The 27,520-nt window shown below is 38.8% G+C and overlaps 1 protein-coding gene across 8 annotated transcripts in view; it reads right to left on the minus strand.

Moving 5' to 3' along the window:
* The window catches only part of STXBP5 (syntaxin binding protein 5), a 119,723-nt gene that overhangs the window by 77,726 nt on the left and 14,477 nt on the right, over positions 1–27,520 (minus strand). For 7 of the 8 annotated variants that reach the window (XM_068395695.1, XM_068395674.1, XM_068395687.1 and 4 more), the window contains exons 3-4: positions 13,856–13,937; positions 12,889–12,989 (exon numbers count right to left, since the gene is read on the minus strand). In XM_068395695.1, the coding sequence (XP_068251796.1) occupies positions 12,889–12,989; positions 13,856–13,937 (183 nt within the window). The remainder of the gene's footprint in view (positions 1–12,888; positions 12,990–13,855; positions 13,938–27,520) is intronic. The other variant, XM_068395704.1, reaches the window with a different exon arrangement.

The raw sequence follows: 27,520 nt of genomic DNA on the forward strand, positions 1-27,520 counted from the left end.
CTTCCAGTCACCACAAGATTAGAATAATATACTCCATCCATAACATATTTTAAGATCAACAAAAGTGGAAGTTGCTATATAATGCTCTGGCCATTTCTATAGCTCGAGTATTTTTCCCCCCTCTCTCCCTACCCATAAATGGATACACACATAAATGTGGAAAATTCAATGGTTGGGAACAGACCAAAAAGACTACAGATACACTCAACCCAAGTAAAAAAATTTTGCAAGTCTTTCTTGCACACAAATCCCAACTGCCTGAAAACAATGTATCAGTCAAAAGCAGAGTATCATACTCTTCCTCTCCTGTATCAAGCCATTCTGTCCAAAAATACTAGAACAGAAGCATCTATAAAAAATAACAGACCAGTTTTGTTCATCTAAAGAGACAGCCTGGGACTGTCTGAGCCAATGATCACAGAAAGCAGGCTTTTGCAGGCAGCTCTTTCATGGCACAACAGATTCTTCACATTATCTCCAAGGAAATTTCAGCTACCTCAGTAAGTATAGTAGATTTTGTGAAGCAGATTGAACTTTTAGCATAATGCAAGTATTGTGCACAGCAATTTATTCCAAATATTTCACTTCCCCATACCTCTACAAAGAAAAAAAATCCCTTTATAGAAAAAAGCAATGCTTTAAAGAGGTTTTTTTTTAATCTGAAATCTACAGTGTTATTTTAATATATGCTAACATCACTGCTAAAATGAGGAACTGTTATGCAACCCCAAAACAGGCAGAATAGTTCTAAACTCTACTGTAGCTGTACTTTTCCCTGAGCACAAAATCTTCCTCCTCACTGCATACATATTTGCAAAGCTACTCCTTCCCCTCTCATCCCCTTCCAAAAAAAGCCACAAGAAATTTCACTTTCCTGTGAAATGAACTTTTAGGAGTTGAACCAATAGTTCAAGAAAACAAAATTATATACAGAAAACCCAGTGATACACTAGCAGTGAAAAACATTGATAAGAGAAAAAGCCTCACAAGATATTTCTTGTTCTTACTGTACTTAAAAATATAATTTGTGCTATTGCTTATGGGATAGTATCAGCAGTGACAGGAGAGTCTTTAGGAAGTCGTTTGTAAACCTACTCAAAGGACTTCCTTAACTGCAGACCATGTGTCTTTTCTGATAATCTGTCAAAGTTAGTTAAGAAAAATTGCAATTGTGGTTGTTTCACAACATATATCAAAACAGTTATTACAGCAAGTGATAGTATTCCCTAGAGGAATTTAATTACAGAAATATAAAAGATTATAATTTATTAAATTTTGTAAGCCAAAGAATTAGGCTAAGGGAAATATTAAGTAAAAATGACAGGCTGTTATCTTGAGTGTATTATTATGACAACAGAAATCCTTCTGAATTAATCTTTACCTTTCCTTAGCCTACTGCATTATTAAGTATTATATGTTCTTCAGAATTTTCCACTGCTTTAACAAAGCACAGTGACAAATACTTTGATGAATGACAAAGACTAATAACAGGTTTTATTTTTAAGTCACAAACTATTTCTAGAACCTCAGGCTATCATTATAGGTCTGCAGTTACTGTAATTACACTAGCTGCTCAGATTATTATTGGTATGCAAAATAAAAATTTTGTAAAAAGAAGAGTGTTAAGCTACCAAAGGTGTATTCTGCACACCTCTATCTTCAACCTTTCGTGCATGAGACAGACACCATGTAAAATTCAGCAGCTGAAGTTTAATTCTTGTGTTAGCCTAGACTCCACATGGTCTCTTGTCAAGTCTTCAATGGTGTACTGGTTTCAGCTAGAATAGAGCTAATTTTCTTCTTAGTAGCTAGATTAGTGTTGTAGTTTGAATTTAGTGTGGGATTGTGGTACAAGAAGAATGTTGGTAATATACTGATGTTTTTACTTGTTGCTAAGAAATCACGGACTTTTCAGCTTCCCATGCTTTGCTAGTGCGCAGGTAAACAAGAAGCTGGGAGGGAACACAGCCAGAGCAATGGATCGAAATTGGCCAACAGAATATTCCATATCATGCAACGTCATGCTTAATATATAGATGACGGTTGACTGGGAAGTCTGTCTCTTTCTCTCTCTCTCTTCTGGGATTGAGGTGTCATGGTTTCTCTCCTCTGGGATTGCTATCCAGTGATGGCCTGGGCATTGCTCAGCAGGTGGTGAGCAGTTGCACTGTGCATCAATTGTTTGTATATTCTATTTATTAGTAGTAGTAGATTTTATTTCAATTATTAAATTGTTTTTATCTCAACTCATGAATCCCTTTACCTTTCTCTCCCCTATTCCCCAGGGCGCAGGGGGAGACTGAGCAAGCGGCTGCATGGTATTTAGCTGCTTGCTGGGTCAAACCACGACAAATGGGCATAAAATGTCAAGAGCCAAATGTCTCAATGACATATGGATGGAAGTAACCAGTGGCTGTGATTTTGCCAGACTGCAGCAACAAGTCTATTTCCAGATCTGGTAACTGCAATAAGCTTAAAATACTTACCTGTATGAAAAAGACCTGACGGGGCAGAAGGCACATGCAGAGGAAGAGTTCCTCTTCAATGCATCCCAAAATTGTCCCCCAAAAAGACCATGTGGATAAATGCAGTATATCATAGAAACTGGACCACGTACCTCAATTCCATTTATATCCTATAACAGCACTCCAAATGATGCTTCTCCAAATACGTTCACTTGAAGGGCTGCCTCTAAAGGCAGCTGAGAAGTACCTATGTTCAGTACCCAAGTTATGGTGCACACTAGTGGTGTCAAGATGGAGTAATGGGGAAGCAAGAGCCAAGAACAGAAATAAAATTGTCACCACTGATGTGATCAATACTAGGGCCTTTTCAATAACTTTCCAGAAAAAGGCTCAATTTTAGAGGTTTTTTAGGTTGCTGCAGATATTTGTGTTTTTACAATATAATGTTCCTAATATATTTCATGGCTTATATGTTCTTTCCTCTATGGAAAGAACACATTTCACCTTTCCATTTTAATATGGCTTTTCAAGCTTCAGTTGTACTTCACTCAGAAGGGGTCTCCATGTTTTATTTATACACAGAGAAGAGCTGCTTCACTGCTTGTAATGCTGACAAAAGACCAATGCACACATGCCTTTTGAGGCAACTCGTTTGAAAACTAAGAAAATTTTTCGGTATTGAAGGAATTCACACCAAATACCCCAAAGATTTGAGGACCTCCTACCTCTGATAAAACCCCCTGCACTAAGTATTTATGACGTCCTGTTGGTATACCCCACATGACTCAAAGTAACCAGACCTTTGGCATCAGAAGACACTTGGGTAGCTTGCTTTATCACAAGCAGTTCAGGCTGAACATTTCATCTGGGAAGTCACACACCACAACTTATAAAAATGGCCATGTCAGAGATGTAGCTTTCCCACAGGAGACAGAAGAATTATGCCTATCACTGATGGAGAGAAGTCCATCAGACAGGCAGGGCTTAAAGACTAGAGGTCGAATTCTGCCCAGGAAGATGGCAGTTGGCCATTAAGTCCCTTATACCACCATGAAAGTCATCAGCGTGCACAGAAACAGCTAACAGGACAATGGAAACAGGCTGTTAAAAGCTGTTTCTTAGAAACCTGAAATCTCAGAGTAATAGAACTCAGCACTTCCGTTCTGCCTCAGTGCCAAAGGCAGCAGCAGGCAACTGATGGAACTGCAGTTCCATCAACCGCACTGACACATGGGACTCTGTGTGCATGCATGGCCTCAAGAAAATGTTTTTCAAAGGAATCTGATCTTGCATGAAAAGAGACATTCACATCTGCATCAAAACCAGACAGTCAAGAAGTTCATTTTCTCCTGCTAACTTCTTGAAACAAGATAAAACTCCTTCTAATTACATCATCTAGTGGATCACCATTGAGCAATATTTTTAAGCCCACCAGGTAAAAGAAGGCTTTACATGGCATCATAAAGGCAAGCAGACCCAGTAATCATTTCCTTTCAGTCTCAAGAAGAAAGTTGCTTTAAAAAGTGTAAAAAACTTAGTTATGTGTGAAAAAACTTAGTTGTATCATATATTAAACTTGTACTTGATATATCATTGACTCTGCAAAGACTCAATACTTCTCAGAAGTATTGTTTGGATATATATCTGTAATCCTTCTGTTAGTTATACTATAATCCTTCCCCAAAACACACAGGGAAAAGGGGAAAAAGCCAGCCTTCAAACAAAGGCTGGAGGTGAAAGTGTGATATTGATACACAGAAAGGAGAAGAAAAAGGTGAATTGTGAACTGGCTGAAGGAAAGAAGCCAGAGAGTGGTGGTCAATGGGACAGAGTCTAGTTGGAGGCCTGTATCTAGCGGAGTCCCTCAAGGGTTGGTACTGGGACCAGCACTATTCAATATATTCATTAATGACTTGGATGAAGGAATAGAGTGCACTGTCAGCAAGTTCGCTGATGACACAAAACTGGGAGGAGTGGCTGACACACCAGAAGGCTGCGCTGCCATTCAGAGGGACCTAGACAGGCTGGAGAGTTGGGCAGGGAGATATTTAATGAAATATAACAAGGGCAAGTGTAGAGTCCTGCATCTGGGCAAGAACAACCCCATGTACCAGTACAAGTTGGGGACAGAGCTGTTGGAGAGCAGCGTAGGGGAAAGGGACCTGGGGGTCCTAGTGGACAGCAGGATGACCATGAGCCAGCAGTGTGCCCTTGTGGCCAAGAAGGCCAATGGCATCCTGGGGTGTATTAGAAGGGGTGTGGTTAGTAGGTCAAGAGAGGTTCTCCTCCCCCTCTACTCTGCCCTGGTGAGGCCACATCTGGAATATTGCGTCCAGTTCTGGGCCACTCAGTTCAAGAAGGATAGGGAACTGCTAGAGAGAGTCCAGCGCAGAGCCACGAAGATGATTAAGGGGGTGGAACATCTCCCTTATGAGGAGAGGCTGAGGGAGCCAGGTCTCTTTAGCTTAGAGAAGAGGAGACTGAGGGGTGACCTCATTAATGTTTATAAATATGTAAAGGGCAAGTGTCATGAGGATGGAGCCAGGCTCTTCTCAGTGACATCCCTTGACAGGACAAGGGGCAATGGGTGCAAGCTGGAACACAGGAGGTTCCACATAAATATGAGGAAAAACTTCTTTATGGTGAGGGTAACCGAACAGGCTGAACAGAACCGAACCAGTGAACAGGCTGCCCAGAGAGGTTGTTGAGTCTCCTTCTCTGGAGACATTCAAAACCCGCCTGGACGTGTTCCTGTGTGATATGGTCTAGGTAATCCTGCTCTGGCAGGGGGATTGAACTCGATCTTTCAAGGTCCCTTCCAATCCCTAACATTCTGTAATTCTGTGGAAAAAAAAACAAAACAAAAAACCCACATACAATGTCTACCATCACCTGCTCTCATAGGCAAGAAAACCTGTATGTCCTTCTGTTATCCACAAAGTGGCAGAATTGGTCAGTTTATCAATTCATTGAAGTGGAAGGAAAAAAATCTCTCACAACTAATGTCTGCCAATGCATGGGCTGGGTACAAAGTTACAGTGTCTAAAAAGTTAAGGTATGTGTCACAGTAACAGCTAAAAGTTTTGTTTATTAATAAGAAGTAAATACAAGTGGGATTTTTCACTCAATCACTACAGACAGAGTTTATGTTTTAAAGATAACACTAAGGTTGCTGTTTACAGAAGGATACAAACCCAGCAATACTTAAAGCATAATTTTGTAACTCTGAACTGTGCGGTTTCATGCTGAGGAAAACTATTTAAATCCCATAGCACAAAAGTTGACATATTAAAAATTAAACTGCTATTAATGCATTCAGTGATCGATATGCAGAGTACTCACAATAAACAGTTATATTTTTATGCTATGATTCTGGTTCTTGTCTTTATGCTAAGTCACAAAGCAAGTAAATTATTTCTTTCGGCATTAGAACAGAGGATGTCATCTCAGGAAGGATGAAAGCCTTAGATAACCAAACAAATTTTTCATACTTGTACATAATGTTGATTGGTTTGGGGTTTGGTTTGCAGCAAAGGAGACCCAAATTTATCACCCCACACAACCTTTTTTTTTTTTCTTTTTTACATTTTTAAAATCAAGTTAGTCTGCCACTTGACCCTCTCTTAAATTGGGTCTGTGAAAGTCTCTGGCTCATTACTGATGTGTGTTTCACCTTTCATATCTTAGATCAGCACAGAGTTTAATAGTTCCTGCATGGCAAGAAAACTAAAGCCAGATTGGATATTTATCTCACAACATGCTTTCAATATTTACTCTAATAAGAGCTGTTAACTATGCTTATTTCAGAGTTAATCTAGTCTAGTATTAACAAATTTGACACGAGGCTTGCATTACATGTGAACACATAACTTGTTATGTCTAGGATATTTATACAGGTATGTAGAAGACAAAGAAACTACATTGTGATTCACCAAAGAAATCTTAGAGAAGTACAAAACCTAGGATACTAAATAAGTTCACACAACAAATTGTGTATTCTGCGAAGAGGTACTACTTACACACTTTTAACTTGCATGACAAGCAACCCCTCCCATGTAAGCATCAGTATGCATTTTTTTTTTCCAGGCCCCTGCACACTGCTTCCCATACAAGCTTGGTATGACATTGGTTTAATATCTTCTAACTTCTGTTTAGTAACTAGGACACAAAGCAGCTGCAAAACCCACACAAATGCACCAGGAACAAAAGGCTTGAAAACTTGCAAAACTAGCTTGTTTTGCACTGTGCTTCCGACATCTGCCAGTAATTTCAACTAACAGATTTGTTATACATCAAAAAACTTCATCAATCACCAGTTCTGAAGATTTGCTTCAAATTATTAACCATCACTGGTACAAAAGGTAGTCAAGAGCTAGGAATCTATTAACTGGCTGGTTTCTTATCTACAGATACTCATTTAAAGATTCAACAGAAAGAAGCATCTTTAAAGACTCTTGGCCTCTACTTTTAAAGAAATGCTTTGCTCAAATCTAAAAAGCTTCAAGTTACCCAATGAAGAGGTATTCACAGCTCAGAAAGAAGTCTGTAATGGGCATAAAATTATTTTAAAACAAAAAGCAACTCTTTCTCACCACTCCATACTCTTAAGATTCATGAGTAGAAAAGCAAGAATTCACAACACTTTCCAGCCATATACTAGAGACTACACTCTGAATTTATTTACAGGTAACTTAATATAATTCAATTTTCAGATAAGTATGCAAAATACTTAATCATCATAGAACCATAGAATGGTCTGAATTGGAAGGGACCTTAAAGATCACAGAATCACAGAATCACAGAATCACAGAATCACAGAATCACAGAATCACAGAATCACAGAATCACAGAATCACAGAATCACAGAATCACAGAATCACAGAATCTTAGGGATTGGAAGGGACCTTGAAAGATCATCTAGTCCAATCCCCCTGCCAGGGCAGGATTACCTAGATCATGTCACACAGGAACACGTCCAGGCGGGTTTTGAATGTCTCCAGAGAAGGAGACTCCACAACCTCTCTGGGCAGCCTGTTCCAGTGTTCGGTCACCCTCACCGTAAAGAAGTTTTCCTCATATTTATGTGGAACCTCCTGTGTTCCAGCTTGCACCCATTGCCCCTTGTCCTGTCAAGGGATGTCACTGAGAAGAGCCTGGCTCCATCCTCATGACACTTGCCCTTTACATATTTATAAACATTAATGAGGTCACCCCTCAGTCTCCTCTTCTCCAAGATAAAGAGACCCAGCTCCCTCAGCCTCTCCTCATAAGGGAGATGTTCCACTCCCTTAATCACCTTCGTGGCTCTGCGCTGGACTCTAGCAGTTCCCTATCCTTCTTGAACTGAGGGGCCCAGAACTGGATGCAATATTCCAGATGTGGCCTCACCAGGGCAGAGTAGAGGGGGAGGAGAACCTCTCTTGACCTACTAACCACACCCCTTCTAATACACCCCAGGATGCCATTGGCCTTCTTGGCCACAAGGGCACATTGCTGGCTCATGGTCATCCTGCTGTCCACTAGGACCCCCAGGTCCCTTTCCCCTACGCTGCTCTCCAACAGCTCTGTCCCCAACTTGTACTGGTACATGGGGTTGTTCTTGCCCAGATGCAGGACTCTACACTTGCCCTTGTTATATTTCATTAAATATCTCCCTGCCCAACTCTCCAGCCTGTCTAGGTCCCTCTGAATGGCAGCGCAGCCTTCTGGTGTGTCAGCCACTCCTCCCAGTTTTGTGTCATCAGCGAACTTGCTGACAGTGCACTCTATTCCTTCATCCAAGTCATTAATGAATATATTGAATAGTGCTGGTCCCAGTACCAACCCTTGAGGGACTCCGCTAGACACAGGCCTCCAACTAGACTCTGTCCCATTGACCACCTCTCTCTGGCTTCTTTCCTTCAGCCAGTTCACAATCCACCTCACTACCCGATCATCCAGACCACACTTCCTCAGTTTAGCTGTAAGGATGCTGTGGGAGACCATGTCAAATGCTTTACTGAAATCGAGATAGACCACATCCACAGCTTTACCATCATCTATCCACCGGGTAACATCCTCATAAAAGGCTATCAAGTTGGTTAAGCATGACTTCCCCTTGGTGAAGCCATGTTGACTGCCCCTAATGATCCCCCTATCCTTGATGTGCCTAGAGACAGCACCAAGCACAAGTTGTTCCATCACCTTTCCGGGCATGGAGGTGAGGCTGACCGGTCTATAGTTACCTGGGTCCTCCTTCTTGCTCTTTTTGAAGACTGGAGTGACATTCGCTTTCCTCCAGTCCTCAGGCACCTCTCCCGTTGCCCACGACGTAGCAAAGATGATGGAGAGTGGCCTAGCAATGACTTCCGCCAGCTCCCTCAGCACCCGCGGGTGCATCCCATCAGGGCCCATGGATTTATGGACGTCCAGGTTGCTTAACTGGTCCCTGACCCAGCCCTCATCTACCAAGACAGATTCTTCCTCTATCCTGACTTCTTCTGGGGCCTCAGGGGTCCGGGGCTCCTCAGGACAGCCTCCAGCAGTATAGACAGAGGCAAAGAAGGCATTCAGTAACTCCGCTTTCTTTTTATCCTCTGTCTCCAGGGCCCCCACCTCATTCATCAGTGGGCCTACATTGCCTCTAGTGTTGGTTTTACCTGCAATGTATTTGAAGAAGCCCTTTCTGTTGTCCTTGACCTCTCTTGCAAGGTTTAATTCCAAGAAGGCCTTAGCTTTCCTAGTTGCCTCCCTACATCCTCTGACAACAGACTTATATTCCTCCCAAGTGGCCAGCCCCTCCTTCCATGATCTGTACACCCTCTTCTTCCACTTGAGTTTGCCCAGCAGTTCCCTGTTCAACCATGCAGGTCTCCTGGTACACTTTCTTGACTTCCTACCTGATGGGATGCTCTGATCTTGAGCTCAGAAGAAGCAGTCCTTGAATGCTAACCAACTGTCTTGGGCCCCCTTACCTTCTAGTACCCTGTCCCATGGGATTTCCCCTAGCAATTGATCATCTAGTTCCAACCCCCCTGCCACAGGCAGGGACACCTTTCCACTAGACCAGGTTGCTCAAAGCCTCGTCCAACCTGGCCTTGAACACTGCCAGGGAGGGGGCAGCCACAACTTCTCTGGGCAACCTGTTGCAGTGTCTCACCACCCTCACAGTCAAGAATTTCTTCCTACTAGCTAATCTAAATCTACCCTCTTTCAGTTTAAAACGGTTACCCCTCATCCTAACATATGACACAAGTATTTATAAACAAGCTATGTCTGGTTTTTATTCCTTATTTGAACGATATTCAAAACAGACCTGAAAGCAAGCTAGTCAAACTAGATTACGAACATTAGAAAGAAAATGAAATCTAGAAATTATGTTGTTAAACATTGGACAGTAAGTCTTCCATATGGCTAAACACAGGGAATTAGCCAGAGATGGTAAAAGGCTGTGCCAGAAGAATACAGAATTCATTAACAAGTCATAGCCTTATAATTTATTTTTATTTTTTTTAAAACATAGCTCAAGAATATTTTTCAAGACTAGAATATCCTTTAATCTGGGTAGCTAACTGCTACAGTTAGCTTTCTATGCTACAACCAACCTTCTAGTTCACAACTAATTCTCACACATTAAACTCTGATTTGGAAAGAAGATCTGAATAAAAATTGGCCTGTGACATGTTGAGCTCAACTCCGATTAAACAGGACACAAATATTGCTTTCTGCAATGTCAGGTATATAATTTTAAACCTTAGCATCCACAGAGTCCTAGAGCAAATACTTATATAACTGGAATAGTTGCTTCAATCATGTAGTAAGATTTGGCTTTGTTTCCCCTCCTAGGACGTTTTTTCCAGTTTGTTAACTTACTTATTCTTTACCCAAACTAATTTCCAAGATATTGAAGTTCCCTACACAAGCTGGTAAATTAAAGTATCATTAGAAAGGATAGTGCTACAAGGCTCTGTTGTAGTATTTAAAATTTGAAATAATTCCTGTTTGAGAAGTTAGTTATGAGCAAATCTTAATCCCACAACATAAATTATTTAAAAGGTTTTATTAATTAGGCATCTAACAACTTGGCGCTCGTGAATTGAGAGGACCTGGTTTTATTCATGAACACTCTTCTCGATAAACTTAGTAGTTAATACACATCATGAAGCTGACCATTTACTTCAAATTCACATAACATATCAAACCTATTAGGTATAATTATAATACTAAGAGCTCTTAGTGATTAAAGACACCTCTTTACAATTACTCAATGGTGAATTTGTGCAATTCTCTAAAGTTCAAATCAAAATAATTCCCTAGTAATGAGATTACACTTTAAAAAATAAAGCCTTATTTTGTAAACTAGTTAAAAGAAAACAGAATATTTGAAAACAGTTAACAATCATCCAGCATGACTTAAGTGGCTATGACAATGTATGGTTCTGGGATCTTAAGTGTTTTGGCTACTTCTACATGCTATTATAATGGATTTTGTAACATTAAAATTACTAGAAGAATAAGCCCTTGTCTCAAACTGTATTTTCACCACTCTTGGTAACTATGGCACTCATTACCTATTTTAGCAAAGCACGGGTTTTCCTGGAAAAATCACTACTCTGTCCAAAGTTAATAACAAACACAACCACTGAAACTACATGAGTGACCTAGACTCCTTTCCACCCCCACCCCTCTTTCTGGTAAGAGTACACACAGTTCAACTCCCTGTGACAGGTTTTGCTAGTGAGACCACCACATTTACAGCAAAAGGATGGTTTAAAACTTTCACTCTGTTTAACCAAAGTTATCCATACATCTAAGACTCTAAGGCACCTTCCAACAGATTTCCACACAATCAGAATCACTTCCTTAGATATCTATTTTAAAGCACTAGTTAGAAGCCAATGTCCAAGTGTGGTTTCAGGCTGCAAATCCAAATTTTATATTGACACTTAAGTAGGTGCTACAGGTAAGAGAAAAGCCATTTAAGAAAGATTGGGGAAGGGAGAGGGAGAAAATTCATTTTGGATACACCACTGCATCTCCTATAGTTGGACAATCCTCATTAAACTAGAGGTTGTGAATTGCATTTCTCTCCATTTGACTTTTATGCTGCATAAAGGAATACCATCACTCCCTTGGGACAGAGAATTTTGCTCTGTCAGAGCTTTTTGTTTTCTGCATAACAGTTTAGAACCACAGAATGGTTTGGGTCTGAAAGCAGCCTTTAAAGATCATCTAGTTCCAACCCACCTGCTGTGGGCAGGGTCATCTTTCACTAGACCAGGTTGCTCAAAGCCCCATCCAACCTGACCTTGAACACTCTCAGGGATGGGGCATCCACAACTTCTCTGTGCAACCTGTTCCAGTGTTTCACCACCCTCACAGTAAAGAATTTCTTCCTAATATCTAATCTAAATCTACCCTCTTTCAGTTTAAAACTGCAACCCTTGTCCTACCCCTACAGGCCCTGGTAAAAAGTTTATGCACAGTGATCACAGAAACAACCCCAAAAGGGACTTAGAATCACTTAGTCCTCTACCCCAGAAAAACACAGTAATCTGCATTTATGCTATTCCTGACAAATTTGTTTACAATCTGCTCTTTAAAACCACAAGGTTATGCCATAACCCACCCAACAGTCTGTTTAGCACTTTGTATGACATTACATTAGAAGGTTTTACATAAATATTTAATTTACCTCTTTCTATTACTACCCATTACTTAAAGCTTATTACTTCCTGCCCTATTCAACAGAGGTACAAGTCACTAATTATTCTGTGTTCTTGCTAATATACTTTGAGCTCCCTAAGCAGTCCATTGAGACTTTACCCATACTGGAAAAGAAAGGCTACTTCCCAAAAGGGATGGACTACTTGTTATTAAAAAAAAAAAAGACAGTTTTGTAGAAATTTAATCAACTGACTTTTAGAAATTTAACCTAAAATGTCTCCCTAGCTTGCTTACAACGCTGTGACTTCAGTCTCAAAATTGTTAGTCAAAATACATGTTGTTTTCAGCTTCTCTGATACACAAAGGAGCTCTAACAATGTAGAATCCTGATTTGTCATCAAGTGGAAAAAACTTCCAATTAAAAAAATTGAACTACTTTTCCTGTTCTCTTGTTGGTGCACGCACATACACTTTATTTTGTTCCAAAATTCCTTTGGAGACATACATTGAAAGTCTTCTATCCCTCCACGTTTTAAAGATGGCAAAGTTGATGTTCAGTAATGCAATATGCAACGTGATAGAAAAGTCATCTCAGTTTAGGTCACTAGTGTGTCTGCTCTAAAGTACTTTGGGCCCTAACAGCCTGCAACTCAAACTCAATGTAAATCCAGTTTCAATTATTTAACACGTTATGAATTGGACTGCATTAATAAATCTGATCTTACAATAGCACATAGTGTGATGGTAAGGGGCAAAGCAATAATAATCTAATCCCTACCGTTCTCGGTTAAATTTGAGTGAATGAAGTATAGCAGGTCTCTTCTGACGTAAGTTCCACAAGTGTAAGGTATCATCAGCCAAGGCGCTCACAAGAGCTCCCTATGAAAACGAAAAAGTTTTAGTCAACTTATTTTCATAACCCTAGTAACAGTATATCATCATCGTAGTGGAAATATATTACATATTTGCTAACCAGGATGAAAAAAATATTTATAAGCATGCGCATCAACACCATAGCACAGGTAAGTTTTAAGTAGTAGTAATGAGATAACTGATGTGATCACATCTCATTCAGTTCACTCACATTTGGTTCAATGCTATATTGAGGGGTGATGGGGAAGGAGACGCTTTATCCGATGTGTGCACATCAGTTCCCTCACACCCACCTCTGTAAACTAATCAATGAACTCAACTGCTAGTATCTATGTGCTGACAAAGCTAGCGAGGTTTGACTTCACCATTCCTCTGAGCTAGAAGTCCCTCTACAAATCTGGCCCCAGCTAGCTCAAGAACAGTACTGCTGTCAGATTTCAGCTGCTACACCCCTAGAAAAAGCACACTTGAAATTACTGAGGAATCAGATTAGGGATCATTGCTCAGCTCATGTCTAAAACAGTAACTCTATCAAAATAAAAAAAGCTACCTACTGAAGCTGTTGCTACTATCGAAAACTACTTAACTACTTCAAGAGATAACTTGCAATGTTCAATGACACGAATAAATACTCCCAGGAAAAAAGTTCTTGTTTATAGCAAGAGAGTACTCTAGAGACAAAGATATTTTCAGCAGTTACTCATGCATTTGCTAAAATTAAAAAAGTTAATTTCTTTATAATTGTTATTACTGTTTGCCATTCATGTTAAGAGTCACTTGTGTTCGCTGATTTTGATGCTTGCTTAATGAGAAATCGAAGAAAATACACTCTGTATCTTCTCTGAATTACAGAATACTTGCATTTTACTAACCTCATTAATCAGGAATTGAAGCTGGATTACTGCAGCTCCACTGTCATGTTGGCAGTAGCATTCAACTCCTGGCCGACCAAAGCTGGAATTGGTACCATTAAGGAATAACTGTTGTTTGTGACAGGGAAAAAAAAAAAAAACACAACCAAACATCATAACCTACACTGTCACTATCACTAATACCACATTCAAACAGGTTTACATCCTGCTTCTAGCTAGTGCACTCAATATTTAACCACATAGACCCGAGTGATCACCAAAAAAGTAATTTATAAACAACACAATAAAAGGCCAATCTTATTTATCCCCAAGGAGTAAGAAAATTATGTATAACTGCTTGACTTATAGTTATTTAAGGGCTGCTTCATCAATGAGAACATAACGGAGAATGATGAAGCAGTTATTTTAGTAGTGTTAAATATCAGGTCTAGTATAAAAGGAAGTTAATCTAAACAAGCATCATAACAAATGATCACATTTTTCAAGTGCTAAAGGAGCTTTCTCTCCTTTTTAAACACTACTTACAGATGAAAGAAGAGCTGAATAATGCAATGCATGTTAAAAAAGTCTGCTGTGACAGAGATAAAAAGATCAGTAGCCAAAATACAGAGGAGTCAATGAGAAATTATGTATAATGTAAGTTTCCAGGATCTCTGTATCAAGACATCCTGGAATCACACCAACTATGAGATAACAAAAGCTTGTTAATTTTCCCTCCTACATATAAATCAGTCCTATACTTCCATAATGAATATCAAATAGAAGCAGCAGCAACACAGATTCTTTCAATTCTCCATACTTGATTCCTTTATTAGTTGCAAAGATTCTGGATTTCAAATGTGGTTATTGCCTTTCTTTTAGTACGAAATTAAGGAAGTTCTCCAGCGTCTAGGAGACAGAGCAGAAATAACACAAGTCCAGATGAATTATGCAAAGCGGTCAGTATTTCATCATTATAGTATGCCCAGGGTTTCTGAAATATAATTTGCCAAAGAGCTGAACACCTCTTGTTTTAAACAGGCACCTTATTTTTTGGAAGAAAGGAAATCATTCCAAAGCTGTGTGCAAAACAGGTAATATAATGTACAGTTTGTTCTCTCAGTATACACTAGAAATTAGTAAAACAGTACAACTCCCACCCATTCTGCAAGTTTTCCATTTACTGAGAAATTCTTGATCAAAATCAAAGTGAATACAAATACTCGTAAAAAATGCATTCACACTTGAGACAGCTGAAAGGCTGAAAAGACTATTAGGTTGCATACAAATCAAAACTCAAACACATCTCCTGCTCAACCTCTAAGCTGGTGAGATAAAATATAAGTAGAACTACAATGGGAACACGTCTGCTTCAACACACCATGATATTTTAACTTTTAAACTTCAATGACATTCTGCTAGACTAATGAATCTGCATAACATCCAGTAAGTGAGAGGTATACTAAACAGATGTTGAATAATCCAGCAAACTTAATACCAGCTTTCTTTCCTAAACAGAATTAGTAATTTAATTTTGTTCTGGCATGGAAGGGCTTAAAGAGCCAGCTTGCCTCATCTGTTTTTCCCCTTGTATTTTCAATTCTTATCAATATGTTTCCTGTACAACAAAGTCATCTACATTCCACTGACAGTTTATAGCTCTTACAAAAAAAAAAGAAAAGGAAGACAGAGCTTAAAACTTTGGGGGTTTGGGAAGGGTGTGGGGGTGTGGAGGGGTTGTCCCCATAAATGATACCTTCCTACACAAACTTGGAATACTTTTAATGTAAAATCATGGCTTTCACATTAACTATGGATTGGCTATACAAGTTGCCAGAATGGAAAAAATATCCCCATAAGGAATACCACAAATTTCAGAGCAGATTTGTTTCAGTCTTGCTCATGCTTCTGCATTCACTTGAATTAATAATTATTTGCAGAAATAGACAAAAAGCAATTTCTGAAAGTGAAATTCAGATGTTTACAGGAACTGAATTTAAAAACTTACTTATCTGCACTGACACAGGCAGTTTTCTAACAAAAGAAGATTTCCCCAGCCCCTCCCCTGAACATCAGCTTCTAACATAATTAAATGTAACCCTTGTTCATTGACCCACACAGAGTTTATTTGGAATTGAGGCTTTACAGCTACGTTGCCTCAAAACAAGAGGAGTATGATCCAGAAAAAGAGAGATGCCCATGGATTTGTCAAGTTACTCCAACATTCAAATTCTATCCCTCAAATGTTTTCTTTAAGTATTTCTGAAGCAAATATTTCTGAAGAACTGTTATAATTTGTCAGCAAAAAATTCAATATTAAGAATACTTGAACTTTTCTTTAAACAAAAAATCCTTTTGCATTTTCCAGGACACCTGAACCAGTTCTCTCTCCAGAAATCAGTAAATATCCAGCACTGGGAGTAAGTTTACACACACTTTAAACATTCACAGCAAGTTTTTTCTTTTTGACAAATTAGTGGAAGCCTCATATGCAGATCTGAAAATAGAGTTTGGCCTCATTTATAGTGCTTACAGTTATCAAAAAAAAAAAAAAAAATAGTCCTTGCAGCTAGTCCCATTTAGTTCATTTACCCAAGGATTATGTCATCTTCACTTTTTCACCTAGTAGCTAAAATTATTCTTCTCCTCTCAAATTAATATCATCCTCCTAACCAGCATTAATCTTTTCTAAAGCAATGCAAAGCCTCTCAGTTTTGCAGGGTATGCTGAGTTGAAAAAGCACGTCACTTAAATACTGACTGTAGAAGGATAGTAACACATGCCCGTTTCAGTACATGTTAAGCATTTCTCAACCACACAAAACAGGGAGCACCCCCGGGAATGCAATTTGTCCAAATCCTCTATACTTGTGTATGTGTGCTTAAGGCAAGAGAGCTCACTGTACTAAGCAGTGATCATCTACCACATAGTAGTCCCCAAAACAGGCAAAAATTATAATGAATAATGACAAGATGGGCAAAGCATTTTAATTTTGTAGACGGGAAAAACTCTTTGCCAGAGACCCAGAGTAGCTCTAGAGGAAACAGTCTACGCTGAGCAGTTTTCTAATCAAAGACCCATCCTTCCTCCTTCACTTCCAAGCATTTCTTTCTACTATTCTTGCTTCATCCCCTATTCTAACTATTAACATATTGGATAAATTAATAGCTTCTCAGATATACCTTTGAATATTGTTTCTGTGTTCCTCACTGCCATTAGGAGATTAACCCTGGAAAACACTATTATTTCATTGTCTTCACTGCATGGTTTTTTGAAAAAGCAATTAAGAGACAAAAGCTGTGGCTGAGAGAACGAAGTGGTAACATACTCATGTCCTAACATCAGTGTTCATTTTCATAACTGCTAGAAGTGCAGGTCATACATAAGAAAAGCACAGTATCATGCTAATTTAATATTGCATAATGACACTGATTTCACTTTGATTTGTGAGAAAAGGCAACAGTTCCAAAATAAATTTTTTCCAAACAAGGTTCAGTTCTAAGCTTACATTTTTTTTCCTCCCAGGCAAAATTAAAGCATTTCAATCAGTGATATGTGAGTTCTCTCTGCAAAATTTTTTAAAAATCATTAGTGTTATTTATAGCTTATCTACACAGGAATAACTCAGTGTACATCTGCCCTTAGAAGTCACAGTTTGAAAGAGAAAACTAATTCCAGAATATTTATGAAAGCCTCAGAAAAGCAGTCCTTTGGTTTCTTTAAGTTACTCTAAGTAGACCTAGGGAATTATTGGGCTGCTCTTTACCTGTGGTTGACCCATCTCACATAGGAGACAGTTGCAAAAATGGTAGCTATCAATTCAATCCCTATCATAAGTCAGTTATGTATACAGAGACACATTTATAATATAAATTACCTTCCAAACCATCACCACACATATTTGCATCTTCATGTCATTACACTGCTATAAAAAGTTTTGATAGTACAGCACAAGATATGGACCATATTCCTGTATCAGATTTGCCACTGTTACAATAGCTCAAGATTTTTTAAGACAAATCTGAAGCTGTAGCAGCTTTTAAAATTCATTCCTAGATATTTCTCAAAACCGTAGCCATGACACCTCACAATATTTAAACATTTGACAATTTTGATGCAAAAATTAGGTCTTCGACTAGAGAAAAACAGATACCACTGACTTGGATTACATTTAAAAAACTAAGGGCAGTACATTACTCACAGTATTCTTACGTATACCAGACTGTAGCATATAGCTTTCCTTGACTGCATATTATATCTGCATGTTTTACCACAATCATCACTATGTACCAGTTTTTCACTTTACTTAATCAGACCCTGAATTATTTTTATAGGCAAAGCCACCACTTATTTTGCACACACTTTTGTATGTGCTTTGACTGTAGTCCTCAAGAATTATCATAACATAGAAAAAAAAAAAAACAAACAATGATGGTGGTACTTCCAAATAGTATTTTAAGTATATGAAGATTAAAAGTCTGTCTGGTATTACTCACCATTGCCAAGTCTGGATACAATACAACAAGATTAAAAAAAAAAAAAAAAGACTAATTTACATCAAGTTACAGAGTACCATAAAGTTCTGGTGATACATCTAAGCAGGACTAAACCAGTACAAGAGCAGCTTCATGCAACTTTCCTAACTGTCTGTCAATCTTACCTGCACCTAGACCTCATCAGTACTACTACTTGCACATACAAAACCATGATCACTCACAGAAAGAATCCCAAAGAACAATCTATCACGACACACAGCTATTTAGCAAGACAGTTTTTTAAAAAGTCAGAAAGTACTACAGTCAACACTGTCTACAAAACTAACTTTGACCTTTCACATCCACGTATTACTGAATGAGATAAAATAAAAATCCACAAAATACTTTTGGGAGAGTTTTAGACTTCATACCAATCTTCATATGATGATATATCACTATTTTTCAACAACTTTAGGATTATAGTTTCCTTCTAAAGCATAGGCCTGCAGAGCATCTTGCTGTGTTCATATCACTCAGCTAAGCAGGTCTTTATCCCTCCCTATGTCTCAGTATTTATGTCTGCAAAAGTATCACAGAATCACAGAATCACAGAATGTTAGGGATTGGAAGGGACCTCGAAAGATCATCTAGTCCAATCCCCCTGCCGGGGCAGGATTGCCTAGACCATAGCACACAGGAACGCGTCCAGGCGGGTTTTGAATGTCTCCAGAGAAGGAGACTCCACAACCTCTCTGGGCAGCCTGTTCCAGTGTTCGGTCACCCTCACCGTAAAGACGTTTTTCCTCAAATTTAAGTGGAACCTCCTGTGTTCCAGCTTGCACCCATTGCCCCTTGTTCTGTCAAGGGATGTCACTGAGAAGAGCCTGGCTCCATCCTCTTGACACTTGCCCTTTACATATTTATAAATATTGATGAGGTCACCCCTCAGTCTCCTCTTCTCTAAGCTAAAGAGACCCAGCTCCCTCAGCCTCTCCTCATAAGGGAGATGTTCCACTCCCTTAATCATCTTCGTGGCTCTGCGCTGGACTCTCTCTAGCAGTTCCCTGTCCTTCTTGAACTGAGGGGCCCAGAACTGGACACAATACTCCAGATGCGGCCTCACCAGGGCAGAGTAGAGGGGGAGGAGAACCTCTCTCGACCTGCTAACCACACCCCTTCTAATACACCCCAGGATGCCATTGGCCTTCTTGGCCACAAGGGCACATTGCTGGCTCATGGTCATCCTGCTGTCCACTAGGACCCCCAGGTCCCTTTCCCCTACGCTGGTCTCCAACAGCTCTGCCCCCAACTTGTACTGGTACATGGGGTGTATAAGTATACAATAATATTTGTTAACATTTCAGATCCACTTTCCTACACGTAAATAACAGCACCAAGCAAAAACAAACTCCAGCTTTAAAACTGAGATTAAAGTTCGTCAGGTGGAAATACTATCAAATTACTGGTAATAATTTACTATGGGAATTCCAGCCAGACCGTTGTGATGCACTCTCCTTCTGTCAGCTAAGGAGGGTGAGAACAGAAGAAAACTGACAGTAAGGAAACAGGATAAAGGAAAAGGAAGATGTCAGATACACAGACAGACAGAAGACACTGGCTGCAACTTCTGTGCAAATACAGCACTTGTAAATTAGCTGGTATCTAAATATAGTTGGATCTTGTTACTTGGACAGAAAAAAGTCAACCTTACGTATTATACTTGGAAACCAAATCAAGTATCCCTAGAGAGTACAGAACTATAACTTCCAGGCAATAAAAAAAAAAAAAAAAAAATCTACACTCAGCTTCATTCTGTTAGTCATAAGGATGAAAATGCAAGGCACCTCAGAGATAACGAGGCTAGGATCTCAGTCCTGGAAAGTTACCAAAAGGTTTTTCCCAAAGGTCTTCCCTTCTCTTGGAGAAGGAGAGGGGGAAGACAGAAAGATAAATCAGAAGAGATCATTTACGTACCAAAAGCACTGGAAAATGTATTATTTTTCTCATTTTTCTAAGAATCTTAACATTATACAAAGTTCCCAAATATTTTCGAGACCACGACTGGTATTGCCTGTCCAGTGTTTCATTTTTTTAAACAACAACAAAGGCTGAGAAACTGCATTCAGATAGCTTATGTTTGTCCAAAAAAGTATTTGAGATGCTTTATCCTGAAATTATTTAATACCATTTGAGTTCAGCAGTTTTCACATCTCCTGAGAGTTCATGCTTTCCTACAGAGGGTGGGAGCATGTAATTTGTCCTTTTTCTGTTGGGGGGAAGAGAGCAACAACAGGTATTGTATTTAAACAGTTGATGTTAGATCTTATTACAAATATCATATTAGCTTAACAGGATACAGCAAACTGCTACTGCTGTTTGCTACTGTAGCTTTAGAAATTCCCGTGAAGTGGTGACTACACAACTGCCTGGAAGCTGAATTTCTCAACTTCCAAAACAGCTACCAATAACATTAGTTCCTGCATAAATGCAGATTCACTTTGTTTATAAAACAATTCTCAGCTCCTTTAAACATCAGAAGGCAATTGATTCAATGTTAACTTAAAAAAAATTAAATCTTAGATTGACAGGTTTTAAAAAAAGCTCTGTTTTGAAAAATACCAGAATACACAGATCTCAGTTCAAGTTCATTAACTAGTTTCTGTATACAGGAAGTTGCAGCAATTTTAATGCATAAAACCACTTTTTTATTTCGCTTAAATTAGTATGAATTACATATTTTAAAATTAATCAATTATTGAACTAGTTTGCATATAAACTGATAGGGAATGGGTAGTGAGCAGTTATTTATATCTGATCTATTTTCTAACAATGATAATAGCTAGGAGTCAAAGTACATCTTAAACTTCAAAGCTGCTTATATAAATATGCACAAATAAAGTATTTCCCAAACAGCTACGAAAAGCACCAGCAAATTTTCTATAAAGGCTGTATTTCGTAGAATTTTCTCATAGCTGCCAGTGAGAGGCAATCATTTGTTAGAACGAGATGTAATTAAGTAGTTCAAATGCAAACAGGATTAAAAAAAATCTGTGATTTAAAATCAAACAAGAAACAAAATTGGTTTTAATGATAAGTTCTATATGCACAAATCACAGCTAGCAAAGCATGCTGTTAAATGAAGAGGTAAAAACAAATTTAGACTAAACAACAGTATTTTCAAAAAACTAACAAGGCTACAGGTTTTCCTTGATTTTACTCACTTTGTTTTCTGATCCAGGTTCTACCACTAAGAGGTTCTACTACTATAGTCTAAAAGCTGTATTTCAGCTTTAACGATGCAAAACCGGTGACTAATCTTGTACTTTTTTGGGTGGGATGGAAGGGAAGGAGAATGGTAGAACACAAGGAGAAAAAGTAGAAAATTGCTACAAATACATCTGTATAATGGTTCCTCTGACTACACAACATGCAGTGAAATGGATGGTAACTGCTAACTCACTGAAGTTTTTCCGAATATCTACAGAACAGTAAACCCAGGAAATAATTATGTATTTTGAAAGTTCTTCATCAAAATTCAGAGGCAAAATCTTTTTATTCTGTTGCATGCTTCCAAGTCCTGCTCATCTATCATGCATTTAAGCCAGTTTAATTTTAATGTCAAATTTTAACACGTTATTACAGATATCCTACCTCATCCATCCTTTTGGTAGCACATCCTATATCACAATATTAATAATTAACAAGGCTTTTCCTCTCATATCCATAGCTTCTTGGCCAAGACTAAAGGCAGGGCCATTCTGCACTTCTAGAACTGAAGAATACTTGGAGTAAGAACGATGTCTCTTCCTAGTGTCCAAATATTTTGTACAGACATTGACAACAGCAGCATTAACAAATATAATGTTCTGAACTAGATATTAAGTGCATTTATATACCTATTTAGTTTAACTTATGAATGCATAAAGAACCATAGATATCTAATGAGAAGGAAAATTTAACATTTTCAAAGATCATAGCCAGTCCTTGCCCAATCAATTATTGTCCGTCAACACCGATTTCGGACTGCAAAGCAATTCTCTGCTAGGTACAGAAGTCTCTCCTCATTCACACAGTATGATCTAAAATACTTCCCTTAACTCTTGCATGCCAAACAAATCCTCTTCAGTTATTTTCAAGTCACTGACTACTGGATATTCATCACAGAAGACATTAATTGTAATCACTAGTCATTCCATCTTGGCTTTGTTCAAGTACAAGCCCGTTCTTCAATCCCCTCCCTACAAACTGAGTAGCAGCTAGTCTAGTCTGCTGAGTCCCAGTTTCACTTCTATCTCATTAACCCTTTACATCATTTGGGGTTATACAGAATAAGACCACAGGTACTATTACAACTTACATAAGCTACACTGTTTGGTTCCCCCCCAATCCCCTCGCCCAATCCTCTGCTAATCACTCAGTTAATATTTCTCTCCTTTTACAGAAATTGTTATTCTCACATCACAGGCATAAGCAGAGAGACATCTTAATCTTCTCCATTCAAAATGACACTTAAGATTTTTAAAATTAGCCTCAAAGATCCTCTCATTGCCACTCTAAGTATTTTGCAATATAGTCTTTCTAAGAACAGGGCTTCCAATTCTATTTTAAGCCTTTTGAAGTTCCACCATAGCATAGTTTTTAGTTTTGCAAAGGAACTGAAAACCTTAGTGACAATTTTATAGAACATTTGCTCAAAATTACCACCACAAATTAAAAACTAAGGTACAATTCAAGCAATTCAGTAGATGGCACTCTTCCACCAAAATGAAAAGAGGAAACTATGTCCTCACATGAACAAGGGATACCTTGGAGTTGGAATTCTTGTTTTTAATATGTAAAACCAGTTCCTACTCATCAGTGTGTTTCTTAAATTTTTTGTGCTTTTCATAGAACGTGGAAAAATAGTTTGTTACATGCCAAAATATTAAGAGGGATTACTATATTTTGATGAAATACCTGTAATTTTACTTAGCTATTTTGTCCAGACATTTGTGCTATTACACATAGCTCCATTTCACACCACAAAAATAGCTGCATATCAGTGTTGCATGAAGTGGTATTTTTGGGGCTTGTATTCACCAGAAGTCTAACTTGAGATGGACTATTAAAAGGTTGACATTGTCCCTAGAAGTTACTTATGCAACCTGAATTCATATCTCCTCAAATGTATTATGGTCATTTATTTTTAGAAGTTTACTAGTGATATTGAGATAGCGCATAAACATTTTGCATTATTTTAAATAGTGTCAAAAAGAGATAAATGGTCATTAGAAAAACCTAAATTAAGTTGCCGGATAAAAAAACCCTGTCATTAAAACATGCAGTTCTTCCATACAATCAAAATGTGAAGCACAGCATTAAAAATAGCACTACCCATTCCATCTTAACTCTTCTCTTTAAAGTTGTTGCAGATGCCACCTTAGATCCTGTAGTTTGCTCTTTCTCAGTGTACTTGAGGACTTCAGATGGGTCCTTTCTTTGACTCCAAGAAATGCATCACTCAAGAGTACTAAAGAGTTCCCATGAGAGTATAAACACAGAGCTACTGTTTTGTACAGGCTGTGGATGTCAGAAACAAATAGCTTTTATTAGCTCTGGGAAGGGGATAATTCAGACGGTGTTATGAGATTTCCAAGTACCCACAGCCCAGTTTAAGACCACAAAAGGATGGAAAACAGATCATCAACAGAAAAGCACAGTCCAAGGTAGTTCTCCTATGCATCTTTACTGCAATTTTTCTGAACTACTAGATGGAGGGAAGGTATTACCTAGCTTTTTTTTTTTATATTTTAGAGAATCTGCTCATCTTTTAGCCATGTGTACTTCCAGTTCCTGTCAGATTCCAAGTAGTGTCTGATACTTCAGGCAGTGCTCATCTGCCCTGCTATTACAAGAACGTTTGTTTTACTTGTTTGCCATCTGCTAGTAATTTCTGAGGCTCAAGAGCTATTTTGATCAACTTTGGCAGAAGGTAAGAAATCTTGCAAATAATACTTTGCTGGAAGTTTTATGAAAATAGGAAGCTGAGAAGAAGGGAGAAACCCAGGTTAGGCCCATATCCCATCAAAAGGAGAAAGGTGGCAGCATTACCTCAGCATCCTAAAATAGAGGCTCTGTATAAAATGCTGCAATCACAGGAAACATTTCAAAAGTTACAACATGCAGGTAATTATACTACAAGATAGAGCCATACGATAGCAGGTTTCACAGATAAAATGTCTGGGGTTTTTTTTTCCTCTAGATAAAAGTATCCAAAATAATGAATATCCATATATTACAACTCATTTCCTATAACTGAACCTGTTCCAGTTCCAAGGGAGGGCAAACCCTGTTCTCTTTGTATGATGGCTTGAAGGAAGTGTTATATATGGCAAATTGCAGTTCAAAGATGCAGAGTTGTACCTGTCTATGCTGCTCAGCACTTCCAAGGTTCTTCCACAATCCTGTAGCTTAACTGAAACATCTAGCAATAATTCTGCAAGAATGATACTGTCTTAAAAAAAATACACACACTGAAATTTAATAGTTTGACCTCTGATTTATTAGGAGCAAGGAACAGGTCAAGGGGGTAAAGAAAGCTGAGCATTTGTCTACACTTGCTGCATAGTCAAGGAAAGGCTGCAGAAACAGAGTAGAGGTTTTCCTTTCCACACAGTGCTGCTGTCTCCTTCACTACCACCCTGCTCCCCAGATGCCAAGAGAAGACATTCACATTTCCAGTGTTCCTCCCCTTTTTTTCAAATGGTAAAAAGGCGGCAAGGTAAAGAGCAAGTCTGCAGATGTGCTTGAAGAGAAATACAGCCAGATTCCTCAGAAAATTACCTTCAAAATGACAGTTGTTAAAGCACAAAACTAAGGAAGTTTGGACTTCTTTTAAGCATTTTTGTACCCACTGGAATCCTCAGCAACTTATTTACACACGAGAACCACTCCAAGAGAGTGAAATGGCTCCAGCTTAGTTAAAAGTATTTAAAAACCTAGCAAACATACATCTGCCAAAAAAAAGTAGCCTCTATCATCATCACTAGTCACAGTACTACCCCCTGCAACTAAAATTAAAAAAGAAAAAAAAAAATCAAACACTCACTGTATAAGGTAGACTATCACCACAGTCCAGAGCTTTACGGAAGTTTTAATGTCAAAGTCTGAAGTTACAGATGTCAAATGGACAGGGTTTTCCACCTTCTCTAGGGAAATTTCCAGCTGTGGAAAACAGCACTTCAGAAATGCCATAACATTAAAATATCCAGGGCTCACAGAAAAGTATTGTCTGGAACAGGATTCTTCATCCAACCTCAAGATAGTTTCTAAGCAGCAAATCCAGATCATTAAAATTAATGTGGCACTGTAGCCTAGTCAGTTCAGACCTGCTTTGAGTCAGGAGAACCTGCATTGATACAGTGCAATTCACTGCTCAAAGTGTTTGATTAAAACATTTGTTTTAATATTTTGATGTCAGAGAGCTTTTTCTACTCAGCAATAGAGAAAATGAAATGAATTAGTTTTGAAAGTTCACTTCTGTAACTTCCTTTCCATCAAAAAATACAAGAGGAAACCAGCAATGTAACTCTCAGCCAGCTACTGCAAGTCACTAGAAGTTGCAAGATGTGGAAGTTTTACATATGCTTTTGTACTGGCTTTGGCTGGGACAGAGTTAATTTTCTTCACAGTAGCTGGTATGGGGCTGTGTTTTGGATTTATGCTGGAAACAGTGTTGATAACACAGGGATGTTTTTGCTACTGCTGAGCAGTGCTGACAAAGAGTCAAGGCCTTTTCTGCTTCTCACACCACCCCACCAGTGAGTAGGCTCAGCGTGCACAAGGAGCTGGGAGGGGACACAGCTGCAACAGCTGACCCCAACTGACATTCCACATGATATGACATCACCCTCAGCATATAAAGCTGGGGGAAGGAGAAGGAAGGGGAGGACATTCAGAGTGATGGTGTTTGTCTTCCCAAGTAACCGAGATGGCTGAACACCTGCCTGCCCATGGGAAGCAGTGAATTAACTCCTTGTTTTGCTTTGCTTGTGTGCGTGGCTTTTGCTTTACCCATTAAACTGTCTATCTCAACCCACGAATTTTTGCACTTTTACTCTTCTGATTCTCTCCCTCATCCCACTGGGGGGGAATGAGCAAGCAGCTGTGTGGGGCTTGGTTGCCGGCTAGGGTTAAACCATGACAGCTCTGCACAGTGAGGAGTAAAAACACAGGAAGCTCAGATGTAAGGTGGAGTAGTAAGCATTTAAGTTGATATCTGTCAGACTAAATCACCTGTGATGTTCCTCTTAAACATTTACTAGAGCCTCTACTGCAGACAAAAGTGAAGGCAGTGAACATTTTCAGATCACAGTGTGATTACCACACTCAAATTTTCATGGCAGCTTCTTTGACGTTAAAACTCACTACTACACCACACCAACACTCTTGGAATTTTATGTTTTACCATATCACAGAAACTGTTTCATCAACTGCTCAGGCATCTGATAAACTTTGCTTAAGCAGACAAGATTATTTCCTTGCTAACAGACCATAGACGCTGAGAAAATTTTAAGTTGTCTTTATAAAAATGATTACAATGTGAAGTACTGAGTTGAAATGAAGAAGTTTGTGCAACCATACTGTTGAACAACTTCATAGTTAAGGAATTCTTTCCTCTGACAGGAGTCAGCCAGACTAAGAGCACAGGAGCCACCATACTGACTCAAGCCTGAGGTTCACACAGCCCAGCACTGTCTCCTACAGCAGCAATGAATGTTATTAAAGAAGAGCACACAAGCCTGGCCACTTCTTGCAGCCTATTCCCTTTCCACTCCCAAACCAAACACTCCTGGTGGATTAGGTATGTTAGAGAACAAATCCCAGTCTAGTCCCTTTAGCATTTGCTTACAGAGCCATTGTCTGCAAGGTTGTTCATTCCTCTCCCAAATGCACCGGTACAGCCTGCGGACACCATCTCCCACACCCACAAATTCTAGAATTTCACTACTCATATTCAAAACTAAAACATTGCTTTTAATCTCTTTTAAATTAGTCCAATAGTACTTTAGTGAATGCCTCTTAGTTTTTGCGCTGCAGATTTTCTAAACAACAGCTCAGCATGCATTTTAACCAGTGTCCTCTTGATTTTACAGCCCTTGATCATATTTACCCCTTCTCCTCCTTGCTAAACTGAGGAGGCAGACCAAGTATTGTTCATCCTCTTGTAAGG

Source organism: Nyctibius grandis, chromosome 1 (genome assembly GCF_013368605.1).
Source record: "Nyctibius grandis isolate bNycGra1 chromosome 1, bNycGra1.pri, whole genome shotgun sequence".
NCBI classification, from domain to species: domain Eukaryota; kingdom Metazoa; phylum Chordata; class Aves; order Nyctibiiformes; family Nyctibiidae; genus Nyctibius; species Nyctibius grandis.